The following is a 27,658-nucleotide window of genomic DNA, read 5'->3' as shown; positions in this document are numbered from 1 at the left end:
CAATTTAGGCCAGTATAATGTTATATTTATTTGGAGAGGTTTAAAGAATTTGACAGGATAAAACCTGACAGCATCCCTATGAAGTGTACACTGAGGGAGAAGCCAACATTACTATTTACCATCTTGGCAATGAAGAAACTGAGGCATCAAGCAATTAAGCAACTTGCTCAAGGTGGCAGGCCACGTCACTGATGAGCAAATTATACCACATGGGCCTCAACTTCCCAAGCTGACACGCAATCATCTCCATCGCCTCCTATTAAAATAGCTTACACATGACCCAGAATAAAGGAAGCAATTCTTGGCACAGAGCTGATCCCAGAGTCAGGGTTTGTAGCTATTTTTAGATGCAAGAATGCTCTGGATCTACGGTATAGTATAAATATCCTATACCAAAGTCTTTGGTGACCAAAAATGTTTAATTGTATGTAAGGTACTGCAATAGGTTCTTTTTCCCCCCTAAGTGGAAATGCATTTATTGTTTTCTTTTCCTTATACAAATAATAAATGTTTGCTTGAAAAGGAATTCTGATAATGTAGAAAGGGCATAGAAAAACAGGTGGAAAGAATGACGGCTTTTAAGCAAATAATATAACTTGTGAATTAAAGGATCTCTTGTTTACCACTGTCTGACACATACCATTTGTTGAATGGATGAATGAGTATTTGACTTTATAAATAAATGACTATCAAAAGAACCAAGAATCAAATTTGGGAATGTGAAAATGTACTTTGGGCTTCCCTGGTGGTGCAGTGGTTAAGAATCTGCCTGCCAATGCAGGAAACATGGGTTCGAGCCCTGGTCTGGGAAGACCCCACATGCCATGGAGCAACTAAGCCCGTGTGCCACAACTACTGAGCCTGCGCTCTAGAGCCTGTGAGCCACAAATACTGAGCCTGCGAGTCACAACTACTGAAGCCCGTGCACCTAGAGCCCGTGCTCCACAACAAGAGAAGCCACCACAATGAGAAGCTTGTGCACCGCAACCAAGAGTAGCCCCTGCTCGCCACAACTAGAGAAAAGCCCGCACACGGTGATGAAGACCCAATGCAGCCAAAAAATAAATAAATAAAATAAATAAATTTTAAGAAAGAATAAATCTTTTTAAAAAATGTACTTTGGATGCACATCTGCAAATGGAGTAGATGGGGTAGTGGGGGCGGGGGAGTGGCACAGAAGCTTTGTGGGCCCCAAGACTGGAGAAATCACTGTTCCCTCCCTCCCCAGAGAAAGGCAATGACTCAGAGTAATACTTACCATAAACTTGCAAAGGCCTCTAGAGGCAGTGCAAGCCTTGAAACCACCATATGCAAACTCAACCCATAATGTGTGGTATTGTCAATCAGATTGTTAATTTCTACTTATAATGATGAGCTTCAAACCTTTCTCCAAGTGTTTGGCAGTAGAAAGGCCTCAATAATTCAATAAGATGTGCTTTTCCAAGTGCTGGACTCCTGCCCAGGGATATATTGGACTTTCATAATAAACCCTGATCCTTGCTCATCAAACTCTTCCACCAAAACCTCCCTAATGGTCAAAAATATAAACTCATGCTCTCAAGGAGTCTGGTGTCTTCCAAAGTTCTTTTGAGATTCTGTGTTACATCTAAACTATTTACGTGTAATTTACACTTGACAGAATATTAGTTTTGATTTTAACATTAAAATGTTTTGAAAGTACTACCATTAATTAAAATTGGCAGTCGAGGAAGATGGTACCAGATTTAACTTTTACCTTAAGATATTCCAACAAATTCTTGTCTGAGTTTGAGAGCCGAGCATTCAGATTATGATTATGCAATTACCCTCCAAAGTCACAGTGGTAGCATGCCAAAACACTGATGTAATTTAATTAAAACATCCTAGTACAAAACAATTTTCATTTTTTTATGATTTTAATTATACTCTCATATAATAGAAAAGTCTACATTTCACCACATGGCCAGTACTCTCAGATATTTTAAAAATATAATTTCACTCAAGCAAAACTGAACTGTACAAGACCACAAGATGATAAACTTACTTGTGTCATTTCTCTAATAGAAGTTATGCTGTCCAATGCTTTCATTACTCGATCATAGTTCTTCTTCTGTTTGAATGGGGGAAAAAATAGTATTCACCGTAAGCCTTTGCAAGTCTGCACGTTACTTGAGAGACATATTATTTCTGTACCTGAATTTTCCATCAGGGTCAATTTGAAAGCAATGACTGTGTTGTGTACACAAAAGGGAACACTTTGGGCTTCCCTGGTGGCGCAGTGGTTGAGAGTCCGCCTGCCGATGCAGGGGACACGGGTTCGTGCCCCAGTCTGGGAAGATCCCACATGCCGCGGAGCGGCTGGGGCCGTGAGCCATGACCACTGAGCCTGCGCGTCCGGAGGCTGTGCTCCACAACGGGAGAGGCCACAGCAGTGAGAGGCCCACGTACCACAAAAAAAAAAAAAAAAAAAAAAAAAGGGAAGACTTTAATAAGATGGCTCTAGGACATAGGATTTATAACTGAGTCAGAGGGAAGAAAAAAGAAAATAATGCCAGTCTTAGTGTAAATACATAAAATGATGTTCAGCTTACAGGGGAAAAGCTATAAATACACAAAAGATATTAGGCTCCTGATTCTTGTTGTCACCACTAAAAAACTAAGCCATGATGAATAAAGTAAGCACAGAATCCTTCTAAAACACAAAAATCCACTTTAAATCTTAGTTTCATTTTGCTTTTAGTTCCTTTTGATTGGAAGATTGTTACCAAACAAGTATGATTAATAAGTGTGTAAATGACACCATACACTCAACTGATAATTCATTTTAAAGCACACTGAAAATATGTGCACTGTTGCCACTTATGAAGGAGGGAAAGTGTTTCCAAGAGAATTTTATATAGTCCTTGTTTCCATAAAATGATTTCAAGAGGAATAGTAATAGAAACTAAGGCAATTTGGGCTCTCATGTAATTTGAAAATCATGTTATTTCAGAAGAATTCTGCCAAACTTCCCTGAATATTTATAAAACCGTTTTCTCAAGAAATGTCAGTTGATCAACAATATGAAATAAACTTTCACTAACCTTCAGATAACTGGGGAGGGAGAGAGGGGAGGGCAAGAGAGGATGAACTAAAAGTACAAAAGAAAAGGGAAAATTTGTCCCTTAACCCATGATCCTTAAAATTAAAATGAGATTACATAAGTTAGAATCTCAAAAAATATATGATGAAATTAAAATAATCATATTGACCATTATAAACCAATTTATTATAGTTATTTACCTACCTTCCATGCAGATGGGATGTGTAAAGATCAGAATTTGAGGGGATTAAATGGGTCTAGTTTCATGAAGGCAAAGTTAGGAAAATGATTTTAAAGGAGAAAAGGAGAGGAGAAGTAACAGGATACATGAAAGACAAGGTGGAAGTAAATCAAATTTGTGGAAAAAGAATCATATTTGCTAAATGGATACAGAGTTCGTGACAGATCATGGATACCATGAGACAGTAATTTAGCTAAGAAAGAAGAAAGCTAATGAGACCAAAATCTCCGTTATCGTTAAAGGAAACTTGTGATTGATGCGCTAGGACGACTACTTACCCTCGGGTTGAAGGCCAGCATCTGAGGATTGTTAGGATCTACCACAGAAGGATATGGCTCGAAAATGACAACTTTTCTAGGAGATTCCAATGCGGACCTACACATGGATACTAGTAGATCTACCACCTTGAAATACATACATAAGATAGTTACTACCCTTCAGGTTTTATCAAATGCTTTGCCATTGTTTCTCCCTCTCATGGTAGTTAATTAGGAAAGATTCAGGATGGCTAGCGATCTCTGAAATCTGTAATTTGTGACTTTAGATCAAATTTGACCAAACCTGACTATTAATTTAAAGTAACTAATATTTAAAGTTACTTTAATATGTGTTATTTAAAGTGACACATATTAAAGTGACTAATATGTGTTGCTTCCAACTACTCACGTCTTCATATCTGTCTTTAACATGTCTTTGTCATTAACACATACTACATGCTAACATTGTTGTAGGTTCTGTGGAAGGACAATGAACAAGGCAGGTCCTTGAAAAGGTCTCGTGAAATTTTCCTTTCAATGGAGAAGATGTGCTGAAAAATCAGTTAAATATATGCTTAAAGACATACAGTGTCTGGCAGTGTTAAATGCTATAAAAATAAAGCTGGCATTAGAGACTTAAGCCGTAGGGGGGACGATTTTAGCGTGGTCAGGAAATGTGGTGATATTTCAACAGAGACCTGAGCGAAGTGGGAGACGGAGACGTGACTAACTGGGGAGAAACCATTCCGGGGGAAGGAAACTGCAGAAAATGAATCTGACATGCCCCAAGGACAGTAAATCTCCTGACACCATCTTACTTCTTCCTACTCTCCTCTGACAAAGGCTATTAATGTCCTCTGATTTGTTAAATAAGATGGCTTTATGCCTATGCGCATCTATGACTCCTTCGCACAATTCACTAAGAGGCAAGGCGACACAGCAGTCAAGAGCGTGGCTCCCCTCCCTAGTTCCCAAAAACAACACGCTCTAGCAACTGAATCAAGAAAGCCGATACGGTCTAAACGGACAGAGCTCATCAGAACGGACGTACCTATAGGGTAAAGACAAGAGACTTCATAAGGAAGCAGCTGACTTAATCTTTATAGGGAAAGATATTTCCAGAAAGTTTTGAAACAGGCATTTAAAAAATGCACAGTAAGAGTAGGACAATTTTTGATTCTTATGGTTAACGAGGGGGTATTTTGACCTAATGACAGTAGGGCTCACTATGTTGTGTGTATACTCACAAAACACATCCACCCAATCACAGCATCCAGAATTTCCAGTGACCTAAAATAATTAGCAACACTCAAGCCATCGGGTATAGGATCTATAAGTAACACATTCCAAAGTACACAGACATAGATACCCACAGGACTTACTCAGAAAACAGTAGAACTGAAACAGCTAGTATGTTTCTACCACACTATTCCATTTATGTGTGTGTGTGTGTGTTTGCAGTAAATTGGATTCCAAGCAACAGATAATAATAATAAAGACAAATTAAAACCCTCCTTTTTGTTTTCCTCTCCCATACTCATACTCATCCAGAAAGATGCACCGTAACCCAGACACAAATTGTCTTCAGCATTATCTGGTCTCCTAATATAGTAAAACCCAAGCAAGAATCCTGAGAAAGAGCCTTTTCTGAAACTTTTGGGGCCATGAATTGGTACAATCTTATAAATACCTTAAAAAATTATATGTCATAGGATGCATTTGAAGCTTTGTAAAAATACATACCCTTCATGTATGTATGATCAAATGATCTTTGACAAGGGTGCTAAGACCACTCAATGGGGAAAAGACAGTCTTTTCTACAAATGAGGGTGGGAAAACTGGATATACGCATGCAGCAGAATGAAGCTGGACCCTTATCTTACACCACACACAAAAATTAAATCAAAATAGAATAAAAATGTAAACATAAAACCTTAAACTGTAAAATTCCTACAAGAAAACAGGGGGAAGCTTTACGATATTGGATCTAGCAGTGATTTTTTAGATATAACATCAAAGCCATGGGCAACAAAAACAAAAATTGACAATAGGACTCTATCAAACTTTTATGCATCAAAGGACAAAATCAAGAGGGTGAAAAAACAACATGGAATGGGAGAAAATATTTGCAAATAATTTATCTGATAAGAGGTTAATATCCAGAATACATAAAGAACTCCTATAACTCAACAATAAAAAATCATATAAACTTAATTTTAAAATGGGCAAAAGAACTGAATAGACATTTCTTTTAAGAAGCCGTACATACAAATGGCCAAAAAGCATATGAAAAGATACTCAACATCACTAGTCATCAGAGAAATGCAAATAAAAACCACAGTGAGATATCACCTCACAACCATTAGGATGGCTACTATCAAAAAAACAGAAAATAAAAAGTGTTGGTGAGCAGCTGGAGAAATTTGTGCCCTTGTGCACTGTTGATGGGACTGTAAAATGGTGTAACCACTATGGAAAACAGTATGGAGGTTCCTCTAAAAACCTAAAAGTAGAAATTCCATATGATCCTGCTGTAAGTGACAATCCCACTTCTGGGTATATGTCCCAAGGAATTGAAAGAAGGATCTTGTAGAGATGTTTGCACACCCATGTTCACAGCAGCATTATCCACAACAGCCAAGAGGTGAAAGCAACCAAAATACCCATTGACGGGTGAATGGATAAACAAAATGGGGTATACACGTATAATGAACCACTATCCACCCTAAAGAAGGAAAAGCCTGTCACCTGTTACAAAATGGATGAACCATGAGGACATTTTATGCTAAGTGATATAAGCCGGTCACAAAAAGTCAAATACTATATGCCTGCACTTGTGAAGGATCTAAAGTAATCGAATTCACAGAAACAGAAAGTAGAACGGTGGTTGTCAGGGATGGGGGTAGGGAGAAAATGGGAGTTTTTCAACAGGTATAGAGTTTCAGTTCTGCAAATGAAAAAGTTATGGAAGTCTGCTTCACAACAATGTGACTATACGCAACACTACTGAACTGTGCACTTAAAAATGATGAATAGAGTAAATTTTACATCATGTGTTTTTCACTACAACAAGGAAGGCACAAATGGATACAAAATAACCTGAATAATGTTCCCCTTTCAATCAAATACTTTAATTAAAAACCTTGTGCCCAACGCTTCAAAACAATCAAAACTACCAAAAAAAGCAAATGCATTGTTTTGCCAATAATTTCACTAGTGGACTTAAGTAAATTATAATGAAAATAATGGATGTAGGGGTAAAGAAGTTAATTAACAGAATATTTTTGTTAATATATGTGTTAACCGAACTGAAAAGAAACAGTGTAACTACCCTGGCAAAATTTCTTGCTGTCCACCGAAGTTACATACTCCTTGCTTTCAAGGTATAGGGCTACTACTGCCTGGAAGCAACTGCACTGCAAGCGACATTTCTACCCCTTTTGTTTAAGTCAGGCCATAAGACTAGTTTTAACCAATGGACAGAAAGTGGAAAGGGGCTGAGCTGATGAAGAAACAGGCGCTCTTTCTCCCCTTTTCTCCCTTCCCCTCTACTGTATGCCAGTATTGAAGACAGCAGACTCATATGGTGGACGGAATCCGGTTCCCTCAGTGATCACACAGTTGCCCAACAAACATTCTAACCGAACAGTTGTGTGAGTTAGAAATAAAAGCCTACCAGGTTAAGTCACTTTAATTTTATGGTTTATCTGTTATAGGAGTTAGCATTCAGAATCTTTGAACAAAGAAAGGTTTATGTTACACTGTTTGGATTTGTACTCTATTTACATATGCTAATTTTTCCACAGAGTAAAATGATGTACAATGTATTCCGGAAAAGAAGTGAATTTAAAATTGTAGACTAATGGCCTTCAAACATTTCAAGAGTAATTCCTTTTATCTGTTCTTTTTTAAAAAGAAAATTGTATATGAGAGCCCCCAAACATAAAAGAATAAAATGGAGCTGCTGTTCTGGTTAAAGCAGAGGCCTGGAATCCCAGCTGCTGAGACACTCTCATCACAGCGCAGCCTCCTGCAGATCCCTCTGAAGAATGTTCTTGCAACCTCCAGAGCTCCTCAGAGCACCATTAGAAATTCAGGAGTCAACTGATGCAACAAGGCTACAGAGATATAGTTTTTATTTAGAAAAGGAATCCATTTCCATGTAATCTCCAGGATTATAACCAGAATATTGGGGTATCTCCTTTAAAGTGGTGAAAAGAATATTCCGCATTGACTTTGGAGTAAAATCACTAAATTCTCTGAGATTTTTGGATACTGATCTTTCGAGTTGAATCACTGAATTGATCTGATCGAGTATTTGTGCCTTGTTACTATCATTATATAATCCAAAAGTAATTTCACTTTAAGAACCATTATTTTTAGAGATGTATCTCTAGTAAGAGGGGAAAAAGCACCTATTATTCTTTCAACCTAGCCTACTGTTAATATGTTAGTTTTCCTTCTAATCAATTATTCCTTATTTCTAGGCTTTACTTCCTTCCCTTTTCAAATTGTATGCGGGATACTTTACTTCCAGTAAAATGCATAAATATTAACTATACTACTTGAAAATTATACACATATATACACACATATCCATGTAAATATACATGTATGTGCATATGTACACTCATACACACACCTGTGTAAAGTTTATTTTTACATAGCTATAAATAGCATATATTAAAGAACCTTTTTTGGAGCAATATTAGTTTCAAGGGATGAGAAAAATGTTACCATTTTTAAAAAGAGATAAAGACTCACCATGGATAGATACATTTGAGAAACCCTCTAAGTATAGGCTAGTCATTTTCTTCAGTTTTAGGGATTCTCAGAGCTTTTAGTATGCAAATTTGTGCACATTGGGTATAGGGGCAATATTAAGCTGAATTTTTGAAATTTATTTTAATCATGGAATCATTTTTCACATCGCATATGATCAATGTTCTGTTTGCATTATTTTCATTTATAACTCATTACATCACAAATATGGTCCTTAAAATTTCATCAAGTGGATGCATCTCAGTCTAGGTAATCAGTGAAATAACGAGGTTAAGGGAGTCTAAATCCATAAGGCATGGGCTGTCTGTGTTAACTGTTGTATCTTAGTCTAGTGTACTGCCTGTTACATAGCAGGCATTTGATACTTACTATAAGAATGACCAGATGTCTGTTGCGTGATCATTCTTTCCACCCATCTTTGTGAATTTTATACAATTCTTTTACATTTAGCTTCCTTTGATTTTTAGTGAGACTAAGTATTTTCTCATGTTTCTTTACTAACTATAGGCCCATATTTGTGAACTGTGCATTCATTTCCTCTATTAATTTGTGATGATCTTCATGTTTTTTGTCTCACTTTTTATGAGCTTCTATGTAATTAAGTTTGTAGCAAAACACACTTTTTCATAAGTGTGTTAGCTCTTAGCGTTCACTATTTTTTCAAGTAAAAAGTGTGAAGTATGTATGGACTCAGATCTGTTGATATTTTTCTTCATGATTTTTTGTATCTGCATAAATGCATGAACCTGAGGCCCTACATAGGCTGTGCACGCTTAATTCAACCCTCCTCTAGTGTGGGTATAATACTTTTAAACAAAACTATTCTTTAAGCCATTTGGAATTTGTTTTTGCACACAGCATAAAGAGATAACCTGTTTCCCCCCCCATGTTGTAGGTCATTTGTTCCCACCTTCACTAAATCATTTTTATTTTACAATATAATGTGATACCTCCTTTAATATGTATTAAATGTATTTATAACTTGACCTATTTTGGGGATAATCTGACTTTCTACTCTTTGCCAGTACTATATTTTTTCAAAATATCATAGGATTACATAATATGGTTTTGTATTTGGTTGGTCTAGCCTCACTTAATTAACACTCATTATTTTTTGTTTTCTGTAAGTTTTTTCTCATCTATTTATTAGTATTTCAGTCAGGTTCCATAAATGAACAAAAACTAGTTGAAATTTTAATGACATTGCATGAAGTAATAAATTTTGGCATCTTTACAACAGATTTTTTTCCTTTCCAGAAACATGGGATGCTTCTCTACTTTCAAGTTGTTTCTTTGTTTTTATATTTTCCTTCCTATGTCATAAACATTGCTATTGTAAAATTGAATGCTCTCTTTTTATTACATGTTCTGTCCATTATCTTTTCACCTAAGTTTTAAAAATAAATTGGCTTCCATTTTATGGCACTATAACTTTACAAATAAACATTACATAATGCAAGTGCAAGGGTTTCAGTATCTCAATTTCACCATATAAGAAATAAACGTAATTATTTTTCAAACAATTAAAGTTGGTTTAACTTCTCCTCTTGGCAATTGCAAAAGGACAAAAAGCACACATTAGATAAAGCTGGCAAAATTTAGTTTCTATCTAGAAATATCAAATGCTGGTTTGCTTTCTTAATCTATCAAGAAACTATCAAAAATTCATCCCAAAGAAAGGTAAAGTTAGCTAGTGGATCAGAATAAATTTTTCAAATAAAAATATAGAATAGTTAGTATCACATGTTACTACCTGAGCTCCAGTTGCTATTTCATCAGCAGCTTCATTCATTACTCCCAGGGTTTGAAAAGCAAATACACACAGCTCTCGTTCACACACAGTAGGCTACGAAAGAAAAGGGAATCAATTCAACATTTTTTCCCCATCCTCCAATTCCTAAATTAAATGTATGACATTCTTCATAATAAATAGAAAATGCAAAGTTTTAGAATATTAAAAAGAAATATTATTTACAATAGCCTAGATGTGGAAGCTACCTAAGTGCCCACTGACAGATGAATGGATAAAGATGTGGTATATGTATAAATACAATGGAATATTACTCAGCCATAAAAAAGAATGAAATATTGCCATTTGTGAGAACATGGATGGACCTCGAGGGCATTAGGCTAACTGAAATAAATCAAACAGAGAAAGACAAATGCTGTATGATTTCACTTACATGCATCTAAAAAAAGAAACAAATGAACAAACATAACAAAATATAAACAGAGTCATAGATACAGAGAACAAACAGGTGGTTGCCAGAAGGGAGGTAGGTGGTAGGATGAGAGAAATAGGTGAGAGAGATTAGGAGGTACAAACTTCCAGTTACCAAATAAATGAGTCACAGGGATGAAACGTAGAGTGTGGAGAAGGTAGTCAGTAATAATGCAGTATCTTTGTATGGTGACAGATGGTAACTAGACTTACCATGGTGATCATTTTGTAATGTATAGAAATTTCAAATCACTATGTTGTGCACAAGGAACTAACGAAGTGTTGTATGTAAGTCAATTATACTTCAAAAACAAACAAATTCGTAGTAAAAGAAATCAGATTTGCCGTTACCAGAGGTGGAGGGGTGGGGGGAAGGGGAATTGGAGGAAGGTGGTCAAAAGGTACAAACTTCCAATTATAAGATAAATAACTACTAGGAATATAATGTACAACATAATTAATATAATTAACACTGGTGTAGATGAAAGTTAAGAGAGTAAGTCGTAAGAGTTCTCATCACAAGGAAAATATACTTTTGTTATTTTATTTTCCATTAATATGAGATGATGCATATTCACTAACTTATTGTAGTAATCATTTCATGATGCATGTAAGACAAATCATTGTGCTGTACACCTTAAACCTATACAGTGCTGTATGTCATTTATATCTCAATAAAACTGGACGGGGAAAAGGGAAGAAATATCACTTTAAAGAATAAAATTTCTAAATTTAGGTAACAATTAGCAAATAATCATTTATTGATACAGAGTCACAAATATGATTAAAAAGTTCATTTTAGTTAGTTTTAGGCACTTGCACTTGGAATGATTTAGCAATAGATGAAAATATCCTTTAATTGGAAAATCCACCTCGCCTGCCTAATACACATTTGCACATGAGATGCACTAAAAAAAAAGCAGACACCTAAGCTGGTGATATACTAATTAACCACAAAGCTGTGTAAAACAAATATAAAAAGGAGAATTCCATTTCTTCCTAGGTAATTTTCTCTGGAAGAAATAGCATGACTCTGCTTACTTGCTACCCAGCTCTTGAAAGATTGGTTTTGTTGGAAAGACTTTTGACTTCAATAACCTCCTGGAGTCAACAGCACTGAAATATACACTCTGCAATTGCTTTGGAAGAGCTCTCATCTTTCAAATCTGATACAGTGTCATCTGCCTGATTTATCTTATCTCCCAAGTTACATTGCATTAGGTAGCTGATGAGGCCTAACACGATGCAGCCTGTGGTGCCCGGCACAGCAGACAGCCTCATTTGTTAGTGCCATTGCTCCTATGTTCACTCATTTCAGAGGATAGTTTCATCTACTGCTTAACTAGTGGGGAAGAATGGCCCCATTCTGAGCATCCTCTATGTTCAGAATAGGCCCACATGGTAGCTTTGCAGACAAAAAGCAGGACCAATCACACAAAGAGTTCTGATTGACATTCCCCAAAGAGAATCTTCAAAACAAATAAATTGATAGATTTCCTTTGTCAGCCTTAAAAGGACAGTTTGATTCTATTTCAGAAACATCAGGAAAAACTACCTATGGTAGGAAACTAATTGGAAAAATTTCTTCATCCAGCCTCAAGCGATATATACTGCTGCATATATTTGGACATACTTAGAGCAGACTGTTCAATTTCTACTACTTTTTCTTTTACTTTACCATTTAACCTATTCTTAATCTATTTTTTCATGTGTATGTGCATGTATGTTTCCTCCTCAACTTCCCCCGCTGACATTGGGTTGCTTCTTTTGTTTACTTTAGGGGAGCATGGTATGGTCTGAAATAATAACATCAACCATTTTATTGCATATTTACTATAGTGTCAAACACTGTACTGGTGTCTGAGGAGAGTGAAACTATACACAAACAAGAACTCGGGGAACATAAACCTTGGAAATCGTAAAGGGCCATAGGAATTAATACGTGTACTCTACCAGACACCCAAAGTTCACTGAGGAGGTAAACAGAGACACAGAAGGTACTTCGTTTTTGATAATACTACTGCCAAATAACTTTTTTATGACTAAAATCCATCAATCCCAAAGCTGAACATCAGGATAAGGCTCATTTAGTATATATGAGTAATGATTGGTTTTTATTTTTTTATTTGAACCCTGGATAATTAATTATACTTACTTTGTGATCATCCTAAAATATATGGATGTATGTATGTGTGTTCACACACATATTCAGGGAATATAAGTAGAAACTACCATTTTGGTACCAAATTGTTGCCTTATGCAATATAAATGAAAATGAAATAAAATATTCTGCTAAACTAGATGGGAAGATAATTTTTTTGGAAGATAATTATTTGAAATTTGAATATTCTATCACCACACTTTGTAGCCAATCCTAGGTATTCATGTGCCACCCTGACTTTGTCTCAAATGATTTTTTACCAATTTCACCCAGACCTCCTGGTCTTTATCTTGGCTAACAGATGAGCAACAACAGTTCAATGTTTTCTCCTGAATTACTATTTCATCCCGCTGCCACATCTGTTTATACTCAAACCTCTAAATCTCCAAATTACACGGACTTACCAGCTGACCCATTATTTTAAAAAATAAACCTACATTCTTAATGTAAAGCTATGGATTAATTACTTTATAGACACTCCTTTTCTTTCCCGCATTTTTTTTCACTGAAAAGTGGACTTTCTTCCCATACTCAAATTTGTAAGGCTGATTTCTAGGAATATCCTGTTACTGCAACTGTTTGAAGAAGGAAATCAGGTACGATAGAAAACTTGCTTTTGGCGGGGAGAAGAGAAAGTTTGCTATCATACTGAAAAATCTGAAGTAGAACTACACATTACATTCTTATAAAAATAATTTTATCTTCCTTTTTTTTATTTGGTAAGGAAAGTGCTATATTATGAATTTCTTTGATTATTCGTGGAATAACCTTTTTAGACATGTTCATTAGCATTTGGAATTTCCTCTTATAACGGTTCTTTTCTTTTAACGTCTTTATTGGAGTATAACTGCTTTACAATGGTGTGTTAGTTTCTGCTTTATAACAAAGTGAATCAGCTATACATATACATATATGCCCACATCTCCTCCCTCTTGCGTCTCCCTCCCACCCTTCCTATCCCACCCCTCTAGGTGGACACAAAGCACCGAGCTGATCTCCCTGTGCTATGCGGCTGCTTCCCACTAGCTATCTATTTTACATTTGGTAGTGTATATATGTCCATGCCACTCTCTCACTTCGTCCCAGCTTACCCTTCCCCCTCCCTGTGTCCTCAAGTCCATTCTCTACGTCTGTGTCTTTATTCCTGTCCTGCCCCTAGGTTCTTTAGAACCTTTTTTTTTTTTTTTAGATTCCATATATATGTGTTAGCATACAGTATTTGTTTTTCTCTTTCTGACTTACTTCACTCTGTATGACAGACTCTAGGTCCATCCACCTCACTACAAATAACTCAATTTCGTTTCTTTTAATGGCTGAGTAATATTCCATTGTATATATGTGCCACGTCTTCTTCATTCATTCGTCTGTCAATGGACACTTAGGTTGCTTCCATGTCCTGGCTATTGTAAAGAGAGCTGCAATGAACATTGTGGTACATGACTCTTTTTGAATTATGGTTTTCTCAGGATATATGCCCAGTAATGGGACTGCTGGGTCGTATGGTAGTTCTATTTTTAGGTTTTTAAGGAACCTCCATACTGTTCTCCATAGTGGCTGTATCAATTTACATTCCCACCAACAGTGCAAGACGGTTCCCTCTTCTCCACACCCTCTCCAGCATATAGTTTGTAGATTTTTTTTTTTTTTTTTTTTTTTTTGCGGTACGCAGGCCTCCCACTGTTGTGGCTTCTCCCGCTGCGGAGCACAGGCTCCGGACGCGCAGGCTCAGCGGCCATGGCTCACGGGCCCAGCTGCTCCACGGCATGTGGGATCTTCCTGGACTGGGTCACGAACCCGTGTCCCCTGCATTGGCAGGCGGACTCTCAACCACTGCACCACCGGGGAAGCCCTGTAGATTTTTTGATGATGGCCATTCTGACTGGTATGAGGTGATACCTTGTTGTAGTTTTGATTTGCATTTCTCTAATGATTAGTGATGTTGAGCATCCTTTCATGTGTTTGTTGGCAATCTGTATACCTTCTTTGGAGAAATGTCTGTTTAGGTCTTCTGCCCATTTCTGGATTGGGTTGTTTGTTTTTTTGATATTGAGCTGCATGAGCTGCTTGTAAATTTTGGAGATTAATCCTTTGTCAGTTGCTTCATTTGCAAATATTTTCTCCCATTCTGAGGGTTGTCTTTTCATCTTATGTTTTCCTTTTCATTAGGTACCATTTGTTTACTTTTGTGTTTATTTCCATTTCTCTAGGAGGTGTGTCAAAAAGGATCTTGTTGTGATTTATGTCATAGAGTGTTCTGCCTATGTTTCTTCCTTTCTTTTTAAAATAGCAACTATAGAGGTAGCAATATTGTGAATAATTCATGTACCATTTAACACCATACTAAGTAAATGCCAGTGAATTTTTAAAGTAACAATGTTATATCAATCATTTTTTACTTGAACATTCTATAGAGTATTCAAGATATAAATGAGTTTAATTTTGATATAACAATTTGCCAACTAGTTTTTGTAGGTCACTGACCCTCTCCCATGTTTATCCACATTTTATTTGAGAGGAGTTCAAAATGTCAACACAAGATGGCGTACTAAAAGAAAGTTCTCAAATTGTAAGTAATCAAGATTAGATGTCTCACAGAAAGCACATCCTATTCAAGGAAAGAAACTGATTCATTTTTCCTTAATAAAATATGCAGTTATACTGTAATTAGCATTCTCCCACCTTGAGCCAACTTCCAGCCAATACCGTGCTCCCAACAAATTCTGCTATATCATTTGCACAGAAAACTCCAGCATCAATTCAAAAGTAAAATGTAGTCATTGAATAGCTATTGCTAGATAAGTGAAATTGTGTGTTTTATTAAACATACTTTAATGCAAAGTATGTATGTCTAAATATCACCCAAAATGTACATTATTTACTAATTCGAGTTTACAATAAATCTATTAGTTTCAATTTATAAAATATTATCTATTCTTAAGGTTATACTATTATATTGCCTTCAAAAAATTAGTCCCTATAATGTAAACTGCAAAATCATGGCAATTCCCTCCTGCCATTACACATAACATACATAATATATCTGCAATATAATATTCATTATGCACCATTTAAAAACATGGGGAACTTTATATGTCCCTAAGTTAAGATTCATTTTAGAAATTTTTAAGCTAAGATGAATACATTTTTAATTTTATTTGAATCAAAGCAATTTAAATGTGAGCAGTAAAAACATGTTTCAAAAAAATGGCTTTAAGCCCTAAAGAATATTTTAGAACCTAACTGCACTTTAGAAACTTTGTGTTTTCAATGAATTTAAATTACTTCCTACTGAAAATAGAAATGACACAACTCAAGAGAATCTAGCTATGTATTTATATATAGCACAGTGTAGGTGAGTAGTTTTCAAACCTTTTTTTGCCATGGTCTTTTTTTTCAAACAAAATATTTCATGTAAGCCCAATATATAAAACAGATAAAAGTGGATACTGTTCCAGTTGGAGCATATGTGCACAGTTCAGTTCTCCTAGCTATAAAACAGGGATAAAATCAGATCTAGTTCACCAGGTTGATAAAAGGACTAAGTGAGAAAGAGAACCAAGTGAGATATGGTTTATAAAATCTCCTTGAGGTATACAGAGCCGTTTAAATATTAACAGTATTAGGTAACCTGGATAAGCTGTCTCTTCTACTTGTTTTAACCCAATGTATATACCAAAATTAGTGTTTAATAAGAATTTTCATTGAAGCATATCATGAAGTGGTATTTTTATTTTCATACCCACAGTTTATCAAAATTCTTAATTTGTTGCTACACTATGTCTTGCTAAAAAAGAAATGAACAATGTAAATACAACTTCATAATTTAAAAACAAGTGTTGAAAACATATGAGAATAATTAAGAATATCTACTGGAAACACAAAACCTAAATGCCTTTAATTCTCTGTGTTTCCAGTTTTATAGTCAGTACTTTGGGTGCTTTTCATAGTTCGGAAGACAGACACATTTGGGGTAGGGAAAGATTTACTGTCCATTAAGAAAGACAGGAATCCCACAGAGATCAAGACAGATCCACAATAAAATAGGATCAGGCCTGGTTAGTCCCCACTATACATGGTGATCCCTATTGCCCGATAAAACTAAAGTTGTTTGAACATTAAAACCAATTTCTGTTCAATTTGGATGTAAAAATAATTATATTTTTGAACTGAAAGTTTTTTGGCATAACTATTTAGTTTAGCCTTTATTTCAGAACTTGAAATGTTAACTTCTACAAAATGCATTGAGGGGGAGCAGGGAGAAAATAGCCTATGCTTTTTCATCCATTCTTTAACATCAGACCTAAATACAAGAAGACCTACCTGTTTTCCTCAAGGTAAAATGGGACATACCCAGGTTGACCCACACACTCAGTTTCCAAAAAAATGGTCGTGGGAGTGCCTTATACTATGACCAAATTATAGCTGGGTATTGTTAATTTTCACTTGGAAAATAAGAACCTTAGTTACAAACATTTGTCCTATGGTCCACAGCCAAGACTGGACCACAAAATTATTAGACTCGCAGGTTTCTCTGACCTTGCTTTAGTAGGAAAGAGCATTATTCTCAAGAGGTGACAGTAGTATCTCAGGCCTGATAATCCAGAACAAGTAATGTGGGACATTTTCACACAGCAGGAGAAGAAAAGGAAATCGTAATTCCCACATCACATACTGATGTGAGAAACAGGAAAGTCTGTTAACCAGGGACACAGCGAATGAGCCTCCAGTATCCCTGACAAAGTTCCAACTTTGTAGGGATACTAAGCCACACAACCACATGAGTGGTTTTTCTCCAACAGGATTCAGCAGCTCACGTACAGGGTTCAAAGAAGACAAACACCTGCATTGATCCAAGAACTGGCTGTTTAATGTGACACTAACAAAAAGACAAGGGCACTAGGAACTTAGAGGCTGATAAAAGCAGTGGTGATTTTGGCAGTAAATCCTTGTTTTCTTGTTTTGAGGACACACTTGAAGACCAAAATCAACATTTTAACGCATCTCCAAGACAGTCTAGCGCATTAACACTCTAGCTGATTCCGAAACGTAGAGAACCAGCGGTTTGGTTTTCTGATCACAATGCAGACTGTACTGCCGAACGGCAATTCTGGGACTCTGAACAACCCTCCTGATATTGTGAGTTTTATGCAGATCCACAGCACTACATGTAAGGACTCACACCTGAGAGTGATATTTATAACCTTTATAAACAAAAGAGAAAATCAGAGCATTGTGGTATTTCTAAATAAGTAGTGCTTCAGGTTGCAAAAGTGTGACATGCTTACCTAGACCTCTGAGTAAAGTGGCAGAATAGGAAAGGAGTAAAATTTTAGGACTTTTGGGAAATAGGGGTAAAAGGGGACTTAGGTTATTTAAAAAACAATCAGCCTTGAAGAAAAGAGACAAAATATAAGAAACAATTTGAATTTTGACAGAGAAAGATCTAACAAACGTAATAAACATTAGGCAGAAAAATCTATGGAAATCGAGTTTTATCTAACCTATTCAATCACCCTATGGGGCTATGACTTATCCTCTTTATAGCACGAGGATTTACTGCAGTTTTTAATGTGTTATATGGGCTGAATATTATATTTGTAATAATTGTTATACCTTATTGAAATTATACACTATGTACATTATTGAAATTATAGTAAAACATATCGCGATGTAAATATAAGAAAGAGAGAGAAAAAATGAATATATACCTGATTTAGGTGAAGGAGGTAGTTTTGTTTACTTTTCTTCCTTTGACTATGAGATGTTTCTCTATTTTCATTTCCTGATCTGATTTCATATGTCACTTATCTTACTATTTAAGAAACCAAAGTAAGTTTTCTGATTTCCTTAGATAACAGTCTGAATTGAAGCAACATAAAACCACCTGATAACTAGCTATATTTATTTAGAAGACGTTTTCTCTCTTGTTTACAAAAGCATTTCCATTTCTAGAAAGAGACAGCAAACTTCATTGGTGCAGAAAGATAAAGTAAAACAGAACTTGAAGCAAGGCAAAGAGAATACTAACATCAACTATGATATTTCTATCACCTATTATAGGAATGAACTGACAGCAATTAAACCGTAAAGAGCAAACTCCCAACAATATGTGTGGTAAATTTCCAGGACATAAAAGTAGTTAATTCAAGCACATGAGTCAAGAGTAGCATCACGATTAAGAACCGTGGCCTTGGTGCCATTCTGCCAGGGTTTGAATCCTGTCCCTATTACTTACAAGCAGTGTGACCTTAAAAAAATTACGGTTTCCCTCATCTATAGAGCAGGGACAGTATTAATATCTGCCTAATAGGGTTATTTTGAGGATTAAATAAGATAATCCATATAAGGCACTTCAAAAACATGATTACATAAAAAGCATTCAAAAAGCTTATGCCATTAATAACATTACTATTGTCTACGGCAAGGAAAATGTCATTGCCATGGATCAAGAAATAAATCAAGAGCCACAGATGCACAACCACGAAGTAAAAACAGGCCTCCTTACTGGGATAAACTGACACGGTTAAAGCATCCTCTCTCCTCTCATCGTAACTATACATTTCCGTGTATTGACTAAAAATAACAATCTTGCACAAATATTTAATAAATTCTGATTTAGTTAAGTTGGGTTTCGGAATAACAATATATCTCTTTGAGAGGAATAACTGACTGTCAAAAAATAGCATATGGAAAAAAAATAGCATATGGGTGGCAAGAAAAAACTCTTTTATGTGTTTCCCATAAACAAATAAAATGAAACAAATATATCATAAAGCCTGAGTCGTTATGGTCATAAATGGATATTATATATGTTTTTTAAAGTATAAATACTGAAATACAAAAAATTTCTAATAAAAGTACCTATTTCTAGGCTTTGCAATTCATCTTTTCAAACATATATTCCTAAGGACAGGACAAATCTCTCTTAAAAAGTGCAACAGAATCTAGTATGGTGCATTATATTCATAAAGCCTTCAATAAATGTTTGTGATGCATTTTTGAAGTCAGACAAAATCAGGTTCAAAGTTCAGCTTCCACTCATATAGCTGGGTGATGCTAAATAAATCGGCTAATCTCTTTGAATCTTAACCGCCTTATTTGCACCATGGGCACAAAAATACCTACCTAAACCACAGAGTTTTGTGAAAATCAAATAAAGAAGCAGTATGCAAAATGTCTATACAGGGTGCCTGGCACACAGTGCTCAAGTCATCTGCAAACAGATTGCTTTAGTTTTTCCTGTCCAATATGGATACATTCTATTATTCTTCTCTTCTTAATTGCCTGGCTAGAACCTCCAGTACAATGTTGATTAGAAGTGGCAACAGCATCAAAAAGAATAAACTACTTAAAGATAAATTTATCCAAGGATGTGCAAGACTTGAACACTGATACTAAAAAAACAGTGTAAAAAGAAATTTTTAAAGATCTAGATAAATGGAAGGATACCCTGCATTCGTGGATTGGAAGGATTAATATTAAGATGGCAATACTTCCCAAATTGACTGACAGACCCAAAGCAAACCCTATCAAAATTCCATCTGCCTTTTTGGCAGATGAGCTGACCCTAGAATTCACATGGAAATGCAAGGGATCCAAACAGTGAAAGCAATATTATAAAAAAAAAAAGTTGGAGGACTCACACTTCTTCATTTCAAACTCACTACAAAGCTACAGTTAATCAAGACAGTACAGTACAGGTATAAGGACTGACATACGAATCAGTGGAGTAAAATTAAGAGTTGACCAGTAAATCAAAACATCTATGGTCAAATCATTTTCAACAAGACAGACAAGATCATTTCATTGGGGAAGAAGAGTCTTTTCAACAAATGGTGCTTAGACAACTAGATATCTACATGCAATAGAATGAATCTGGACAACAACCTCACACCATAAGCAAAAATTAACTCAAAAAGGATCAATGTCTTAAATGTAAGATATAAACTATAAAGTCTTTGAAGGAAATAATTGGATAATAATTCCAATTATCCAATTGAGATATAGGATATTGGATAATTCTCCCCAAAAACACCACTTATACTTTGATTCTTATTTCCATACTCAATAATGCCACAAATGTGTTAGTGAGTTGGCATTTTTTCAAAATCTTTACTCTAATTCTCCAGATTCTACTACATACCACTTCTAACTGGAACTACCGTCTACTCTCTGTATTAACTATCTTTAAATTGTGCTTTTTTGAAAAAAGTGTTTACAAGTTTACATATATATACATATCGATGTGGATGGATATAGAGATAGATGAATAGACAATGAAGTGATAAATAAGCACATGTGAGAAATAAGAAACATTTTGCTAATATGAAACAGCTTGATCTTTCACAGACTCCTTCAGAAACAGTGACTCATTGGTCAAAATTATGACTTCGTGTATTATGTAACTGGCTCAATAGAGAGTATTTACTGTAAATGCAGTTATTTACTTATTTATTTTTATATCTTAACCCTCTTCATTTATATTCTAAACTGCCATTCCACCAATGAGAACTTACCCTAAGCATGGGGCCATTTTGAAACACATGTGGCTCGTCACAAACCACACAGTATTCGTTCAACACGGGGATCCGCTGTTCAGCAAACTCAATTGTCTGAATAAGACAATAAAGAGAAAGAACAAAGTCAAGTTCATGAAGGATTTGAAAACCCACTAAAGGCTAAACTATTCCTACAACGGATGGAGGCTTGGCTCATACCTGCACTAGGAAGCCACGGTCTCGTATTGGAATACATTTGGCACCATTTGGCTATAAAAAGCAAAGGAGAAGAAAATAATTTTTTAATTAGGAAAATATATAAATTATAGCCTTTTACTTTCGCAACAGTGAATACAGATGTGATCTAAGATCACCTGTAATGTGAATTAAATCACTGATTATGACATCGAGATTTTAGAATTTAGTATAATGCCCTTTCCTCCATTACGATTGCAATCTTTGTTTAAACTAAATGAGCAGCATTCTTAATTTCTGATCTTCTAATAAAAATGAGTGGCATCTTTAAATGATCACAAAAACTCGTTGCCTCTATTACTCATCACTGATTGCTCCCACTTCCTCATTTAGATTATTTTAATCTCATTTTACAATCAGATAGAATTATTTCTCCAAGGACGTACTAGACAGCTGCTGTAAGGGGTACAATACTAAACTACTGTATTAGGCTTAACCATACAGGAGGACATTAAGACATATTCTTTTACAGAATATCCAAAATTATCTTTCTTAGGTGAAACTAACCATGGGAAACTTTCTACTATGTAACTCTGACATAATTACTTTTCTATATGTCTTTAATACTTAGTTTTGAGAAGAAATGGGCTTTGGGGATATCCACCTAAAATTACCAACATACTCATATACATTTTCTTAACACAAATAAAATTTCATGGTATAATTTACAATGTAATTTTAGAAATAAATCTATACAAGAGCACCACAACTTTCTGAAAATGTATCTTATTTTTTTTCAGTTTCATCTATTGCTTGGTATATCTGTATTAATAGTTAAAGAGTTAAATACGTTCCTCCCTAACACACACAAACACAAATTTACTAAAAGCAAACAAAACTTTTTGTCAATTCTTTTATGTAATTAATATACATAAGATAGGTCTGTTTCTTTATCTGAAACTGGCTATAATGCTGATTACTCTAGAGGTAAACTTTGTACCAATAAATACCACCCAAAGTACTTAAGCTTTAATACAGTCACCTCCCAGGCCCATCTCCCCATGCAAAACAGCTTCAGGACAAAGTGACTTCAGTTTCATAAAGTAGACACTGAGAGCAGCTTTAAGTGAGGCTCCGGGATACAGCTGTAACTGTTACTTCTCTCCACAAGTTCATGGGCAAAGTTGTCCTCTTATATACAATAGGAAGGACACCACTCTTAATTATTGGAAATAAATAAATGAAATAAAACATCAACAATTTTTATTCTAAAAAAAAAATTATCAGACAAACTCTGAGCTCCACTACTTTTGTGAGAAAACCAGAGATTAGATAAACCTACTTAATAAAACATTAAAAATGCTATGCTTGCTTAAAAGGACAGGCTTTGTGAATCCAATGGACTTCCTTCCATTTTTAGTAGCATTCATTCCCGTGACAGGACTCTGGACTAGACCTCACATTGACAGCCACATTTATTTTTTCAGAATCAAAACGAACATTCCAGTACCAGTTGCAAATGTCTGGTATGCAAAATAACATCCAAAAGAAAAAAATTGTAAATTTTAAAAAACAAAAACAAAACCGTGCTTCTTTCCTTTCCCAGATCTTACAAAACAAACAAACTAACAAAACCCTCTACTGCCCCTTAGCTGACATTTAAGAACTCAAGATGAAAATATGTACGCACAGCAGGCTGGGAAGATGAAGATGATGATGGTGTTAAGATACCAATGAGCCCTGAGGTAAGAGAGAGCCTCCGGCCCTCTGCGCTGGGTTCCTTGAAAAGCTCCGTTTTGGATGACTTGGGGGCACTGGAGTAAGACTTGCTGAGCAACTTGTGATTCTTGAGTCCATATAATTCTTCCATTCTGAGGTTACTGGAATAAGACCTGCTTAGCAGTTTGTGAGGCTTCAGGCTGGCGTTGTGCTCACAGCGCGGGTCTCCAGAACAAGAGCGAGTCAAGAGTTTGTGCGACTTGAGAGCGAGGCAGTCCTCCTGCTTGACGGCTGCAGGGCAGGGACGGTTCAAGAGCTTGTGTGACTTAATGGTCGTCACCGCCTGCTCAGCCCGGGGGTCGCTGGACAGCGAGCGACCGAAGGTCCTGTGTGGCTTCGGGGCGCACACGTCCTCCGTCTTGACTGTGCTGGAACAAGTCCTCCGCAGCAGCTTATGCGTCTTGGAGATCCCGTCTTGCTCCGATTTCAGTTTGGATTTGCTTTTTCCACAACCAGGGGGAGGATAACTTGGCGACCTTCAAAATGCAACAATTAACAGGGCAAATCGTGAGTGCAACAGACCATGGAGAACACTTGTCGGGCTCAATCAACTCAACTCTGTTACAAATACCATGTCTTTTTAATCCAGCTTATCCAGCCAAAATGGAAACCAAATATGTATGGAAAGATCACGGGGACTGAATTCTATGTTTCCTGGAAAGCAAAAAAGCTTTGTCCAGTTTGTTTTTCCCTCCTACCTATCCCAGAGCCCTGTGAAGGACTAATTTTGGTAGGGAAAACTCTATGTGATTAGAAACCAAACAATGTAAATTTAGTAAATTTAACCCACGTAAAGGAAACACAAACTCAAAACATAGAAATGAGTATCCGTGTTTTTTGATGGAATGGATGTAACTTGGTCTGTTCTTTAAAGTCATAAAGAAAATAAACAGATGCCAACACTGTAGCAAGAAAGCTTTGAATTAAATAAGCATGGAATATCACAGGTGCAGCGTTTAGTAAGACGATGGAAAGACGTCTGTTACCCACCTGCGCAAGGTAGAAAATAGATGCAGGGGAGACTTCACTTTCTTCTCTGACAGCTTCTTATTGTGCAGGCAACTAGATTTTTCTTTGCTCTGTTTCCACTGCTGTGTAACAAATGTCTGCATGATTCTGTCAAACCAAAGGTAAGTTTGTTATCACAGTTCCAAGGTAATTTAATATCAGATTTCTATATGGATTATGTAGAGAATGCATTTATCAAAGGAAAATAAATGCATGGTAATTAGGCGGAGTTTAATTTTGAACCATACAAGATGTCTTCTTGTGTAGGAAAGCATCCTATAGAAAATTTCTATGATTTTACTGTGTTACGATTAATAATTAATTAATTACTGTGACATAATTAAAAATACAAACGATTAAGAAGTTGATAAAAAAATAAGGATATAAGGAGATTTATAAGGACGGCCTTTAGGATCAACACCTTTAGCTGAGGTGGCAAGAGAAAAGTCTGAATTATTTTGTTGGTGCTAGCAACACAGGTTTTAAAAAATGTTTTGTTAGTAATTATGATCTATTAAGATAAAGTAAAGTTCTTTTCCTTCTCCTTGATTTGCTTATGTATTTTTCTTCATGAGAAGGAAAACAAAATGAAAGTACAAAATCGTAAACAAAAATAAGCCATGCAAAATTGACTCTATGGAGAATTAGGAGGTCAGCAAGTTTTACGTTCAGCACAGCCGCCATTCACTTTAAAATGTGCTGGTTTTTTAAAAGATGGTGCGCCTCTAAGAATTTTTAGTTCCTATCCTAAGGCAGGAATTTGGTAACTTCTGATCTCAATATTTTCTAAGTCAAGACCATGGCATCACTGTTTTGTGATAAAGAATTCTAGAACGTCAAAGGTGGATTTAAGAAAGACACAGCCTTGTTTTCTGAGAAGGGTCTCAGGCTGTGACAGCTTCTCTGGATCCCGTCCCTCCAGTGACAATGGAGGAGAGTCCCTTAAGGCTGATACTTAAGTAGAGGCAAAATTTTACAATTAAACATTGTGCGCAGTAAATTAAACACTTTGATTTTCTTTCCCAAGTCAATTCAGCAGGTCCTGCTTTCCTGCTCTTTTCAGTTGTTTCTAACACAGATTGCTTTTGGACCAGGAAGATGGTACCAATATCTACTATTTACAATACAGCAGGGTGTGAAAGAGGAACTTTATATACAGATTTTTTTTCTCCTTCCACACATTTCACAAGTAAGGTGAGGAAATGAAATCTGTCCAAGTTAGCCTGGATTGTAAGCAGAGCTGTAACACCTATGTTGTCCAACACGGAGAGACCTATGTTAACGCATGTTATTCAAAAGGGGCAGCTGTGACTCTTAGCACTAGGCCAATTATTATTTTCTTGAGATCCTTCAGGTCTCACCACATTAACTCAGATCGCCAGAAACTACATCACTCAGACTAACTACCCCAAACTTTAGTGAGCTAGCTTAGTTGAATTCAGAGGAAATGTGCAATTATTTGCGGTCTTTTTAGCTGTAGAGGTAGTGAGGAAGAAGGGGGTAAAGCTGCAGTCAGTGATGCATGATTCCAAATTTGCAGTAAATTCTCCCTAGAGCTCAGGACGAGGGAAAGTTCTTATTTTCCACTTAATCTTTGAAGGTTTTTTTCTCCCAAGATTTAAATGTAACAGTAATATTAAGGTCATCATTTTCCCTTGTACTTAACCTGAAATCTCCAGTGACACCACCCTTTGTACGAAGCAGATTCAGATTCTTTTCCTCCTATGAAAAATTGCCATTCCTGTGTACCACTCCCTAAGAAACCAAGCAAGTGCTTCTCTGATTCTTGACAGGCTAACTGGAACAAAAAATAACAAGTAAAAGAGCTAAAATTGTTCCCACTTTCATATTATATTAGCGTTCTAAAGTGTGACTTCAACATCTAAAACTAGTAATTCTTAAACTTGCACACCCAAATCCCCACATGTTCTTGGATTCGAAAGGGAGGAGTTAACTACCTCCTATAAGAAATTCAGTATAGTGTTTCATTTCAACTGTGATCTGAAATATACACATGAGCACATTTGGTATAATGACCACCCCCTTATAATACAGAGGCACCGAGAGATTTCAGTGCTCACACTGGTGTTTGAGTTTGTGCTGTCACTAAGAAGAACTACTATAATTGCCATTGGCTGATGATAAAAGAAGGGAAAAAGACTTCAAGGTAAATTATACATTCACATCAACTGAAGACCGGATGAGGTCACAGCCAGCTATGTGAACAAAGCTTCCAGGGTAGTTCAGAAGAGAAAGGGTATACACGTGGGTAACATGATGATCTTCTACATGCTGAAATGGGCACTATAGTAGTCAGTACTGTGTTCAAACTGTGGTGGTGAAATAGCTTCAGCGAAATGACACCACCCATCAAATTAAATTAGTATATTAATTTGAAATTTGAATGTTTCATTTTGATTTGCACATCAGTTATAAATTGAATTTTGTGTTATAAATGTGAACTCAACATATGAAGAATTTACACCATACTTTATGTTTGTATATACTTCAGGCAATGTTGGAGATTTGCAATGTATTTTTTTCCTTTTAAAAATAACTTAAGGGGCTTCCCCGGTGGCGCAGTGGTTGAGAGTCCGCCTGCCGATGCAGGGGACACGGGTTCGTGCCCCGGTCCGGGAAGATCCCACATGCCGCGGAGCAGCTGGGCCCATGAGCCATGGCCGCTAAGCCTGCACGTCCGGAGCCTGTGCTCCGCAACGGGAGAGGCCACAACAGTGAGAGGCCCGCGTATCGCAAAAAAAACAAAAACAAAAACAGAAAAAAGCAACTTAAGTTTGATCAACATCAATTCAACATAAAGTCACACACAGTTTAAGATTATTTCCATAGTCTGTGATATGCTTCGCCTTTGATTGACAGATACCCTATTCAAGGCTGATCACTTTATTACATCTGTTTGGGGTCAGTATTTTCTCTTTCAGGCTCTTTTAATGACCTCACATTTCCCCAATATCCATTCAATGATGAAAATATATTCCAAGCCTTATTAAGACAAAGGAGTATCTAGGATTATATGAGAGGCAGATTAGTGGATGGATCAAAAGTATTGATATGGAGTCAAATTCTGGCTGTACCACTTTCTCAGTGTGTGAGCTTAACCAAGTTGCTTAAGCTCCCGGGGCCTGGGCTTCATCATCTAGGAAACATGGAGAGTAACAGTACCTGCTTGATAGGGTTGTTGTGAAGATCAAGGGAGCTAATATATGTCACTATTCTAAGTGCCTGACATGTAAGCAGCACTGCATAAGCATTTGCTGTTGCTGTTGTTTAGACTCTTACTGCCAGAAACACACAAGATAAAGAATCACGGAACAAGTTTAATGTTTCTTATTTCCTGAGCAAAAACAAAGGGCCTAGATTCTAAATCTGCCTTCCTAACTTGCTGTATGTTTCTGGAAAATAACCTCTTTATATTTCAATTTCCTCTTATGACA

At 36.2% G+C, this 27,658-nt stretch overlaps 1 protein-coding gene across 3 annotated transcripts in view; it reads right to left on the bottom strand.

Annotated features, from left to right (window-relative positions):
• PARP8 (poly(ADP-ribose) polymerase family member 8) overlaps window positions 1-27,658 on the bottom strand; it is a gene marked incomplete at its 5' end in the record, with an annotated part of 178,276 nt that overhangs the window by 20,996 nt on the left and 129,622 nt on the right. For 2 of the 3 annotated variants that reach the window (XM_082651621.1, XM_082651622.1), the window contains 7 exons: window positions 2,024-2,089; window positions 3,581-3,706; window positions 10,095-10,187; window positions 21,240-21,335; window positions 21,441-21,491; window positions 23,107-23,671; window positions 24,186-24,311. In XM_082651621.1, coding sequence (XP_082507747.1) covers window positions 2,024-2,089; window positions 3,581-3,706; window positions 10,095-10,187; window positions 21,240-21,335; window positions 21,441-21,491; window positions 23,107-23,671; window positions 24,186-24,311 — 1,123 coding nt within the window. The remainder of the gene's footprint in view (window positions 1-2,023; window positions 2,090-3,580; window positions 3,707-10,094; window positions 10,188-21,239; window positions 21,336-21,440; window positions 21,492-23,106; window positions 23,672-24,185; window positions 24,312-27,658) is intronic. The other variant, XM_082651623.1, reaches the window with a different exon arrangement.

Source organism: Grampus griseus (assembly GCF_964374135.1).
Source record: "Grampus griseus genome assembly, chromosome: 3".
Lineage (NCBI taxonomy): Eukaryota > Metazoa > Chordata > Mammalia > Artiodactyla > Delphinidae > Grampus > Grampus griseus.
The sequence above is the reverse complement of the archived record's forward strand: the minus strand, read 5'-3'. Positions and strand labels throughout refer to the sequence as shown.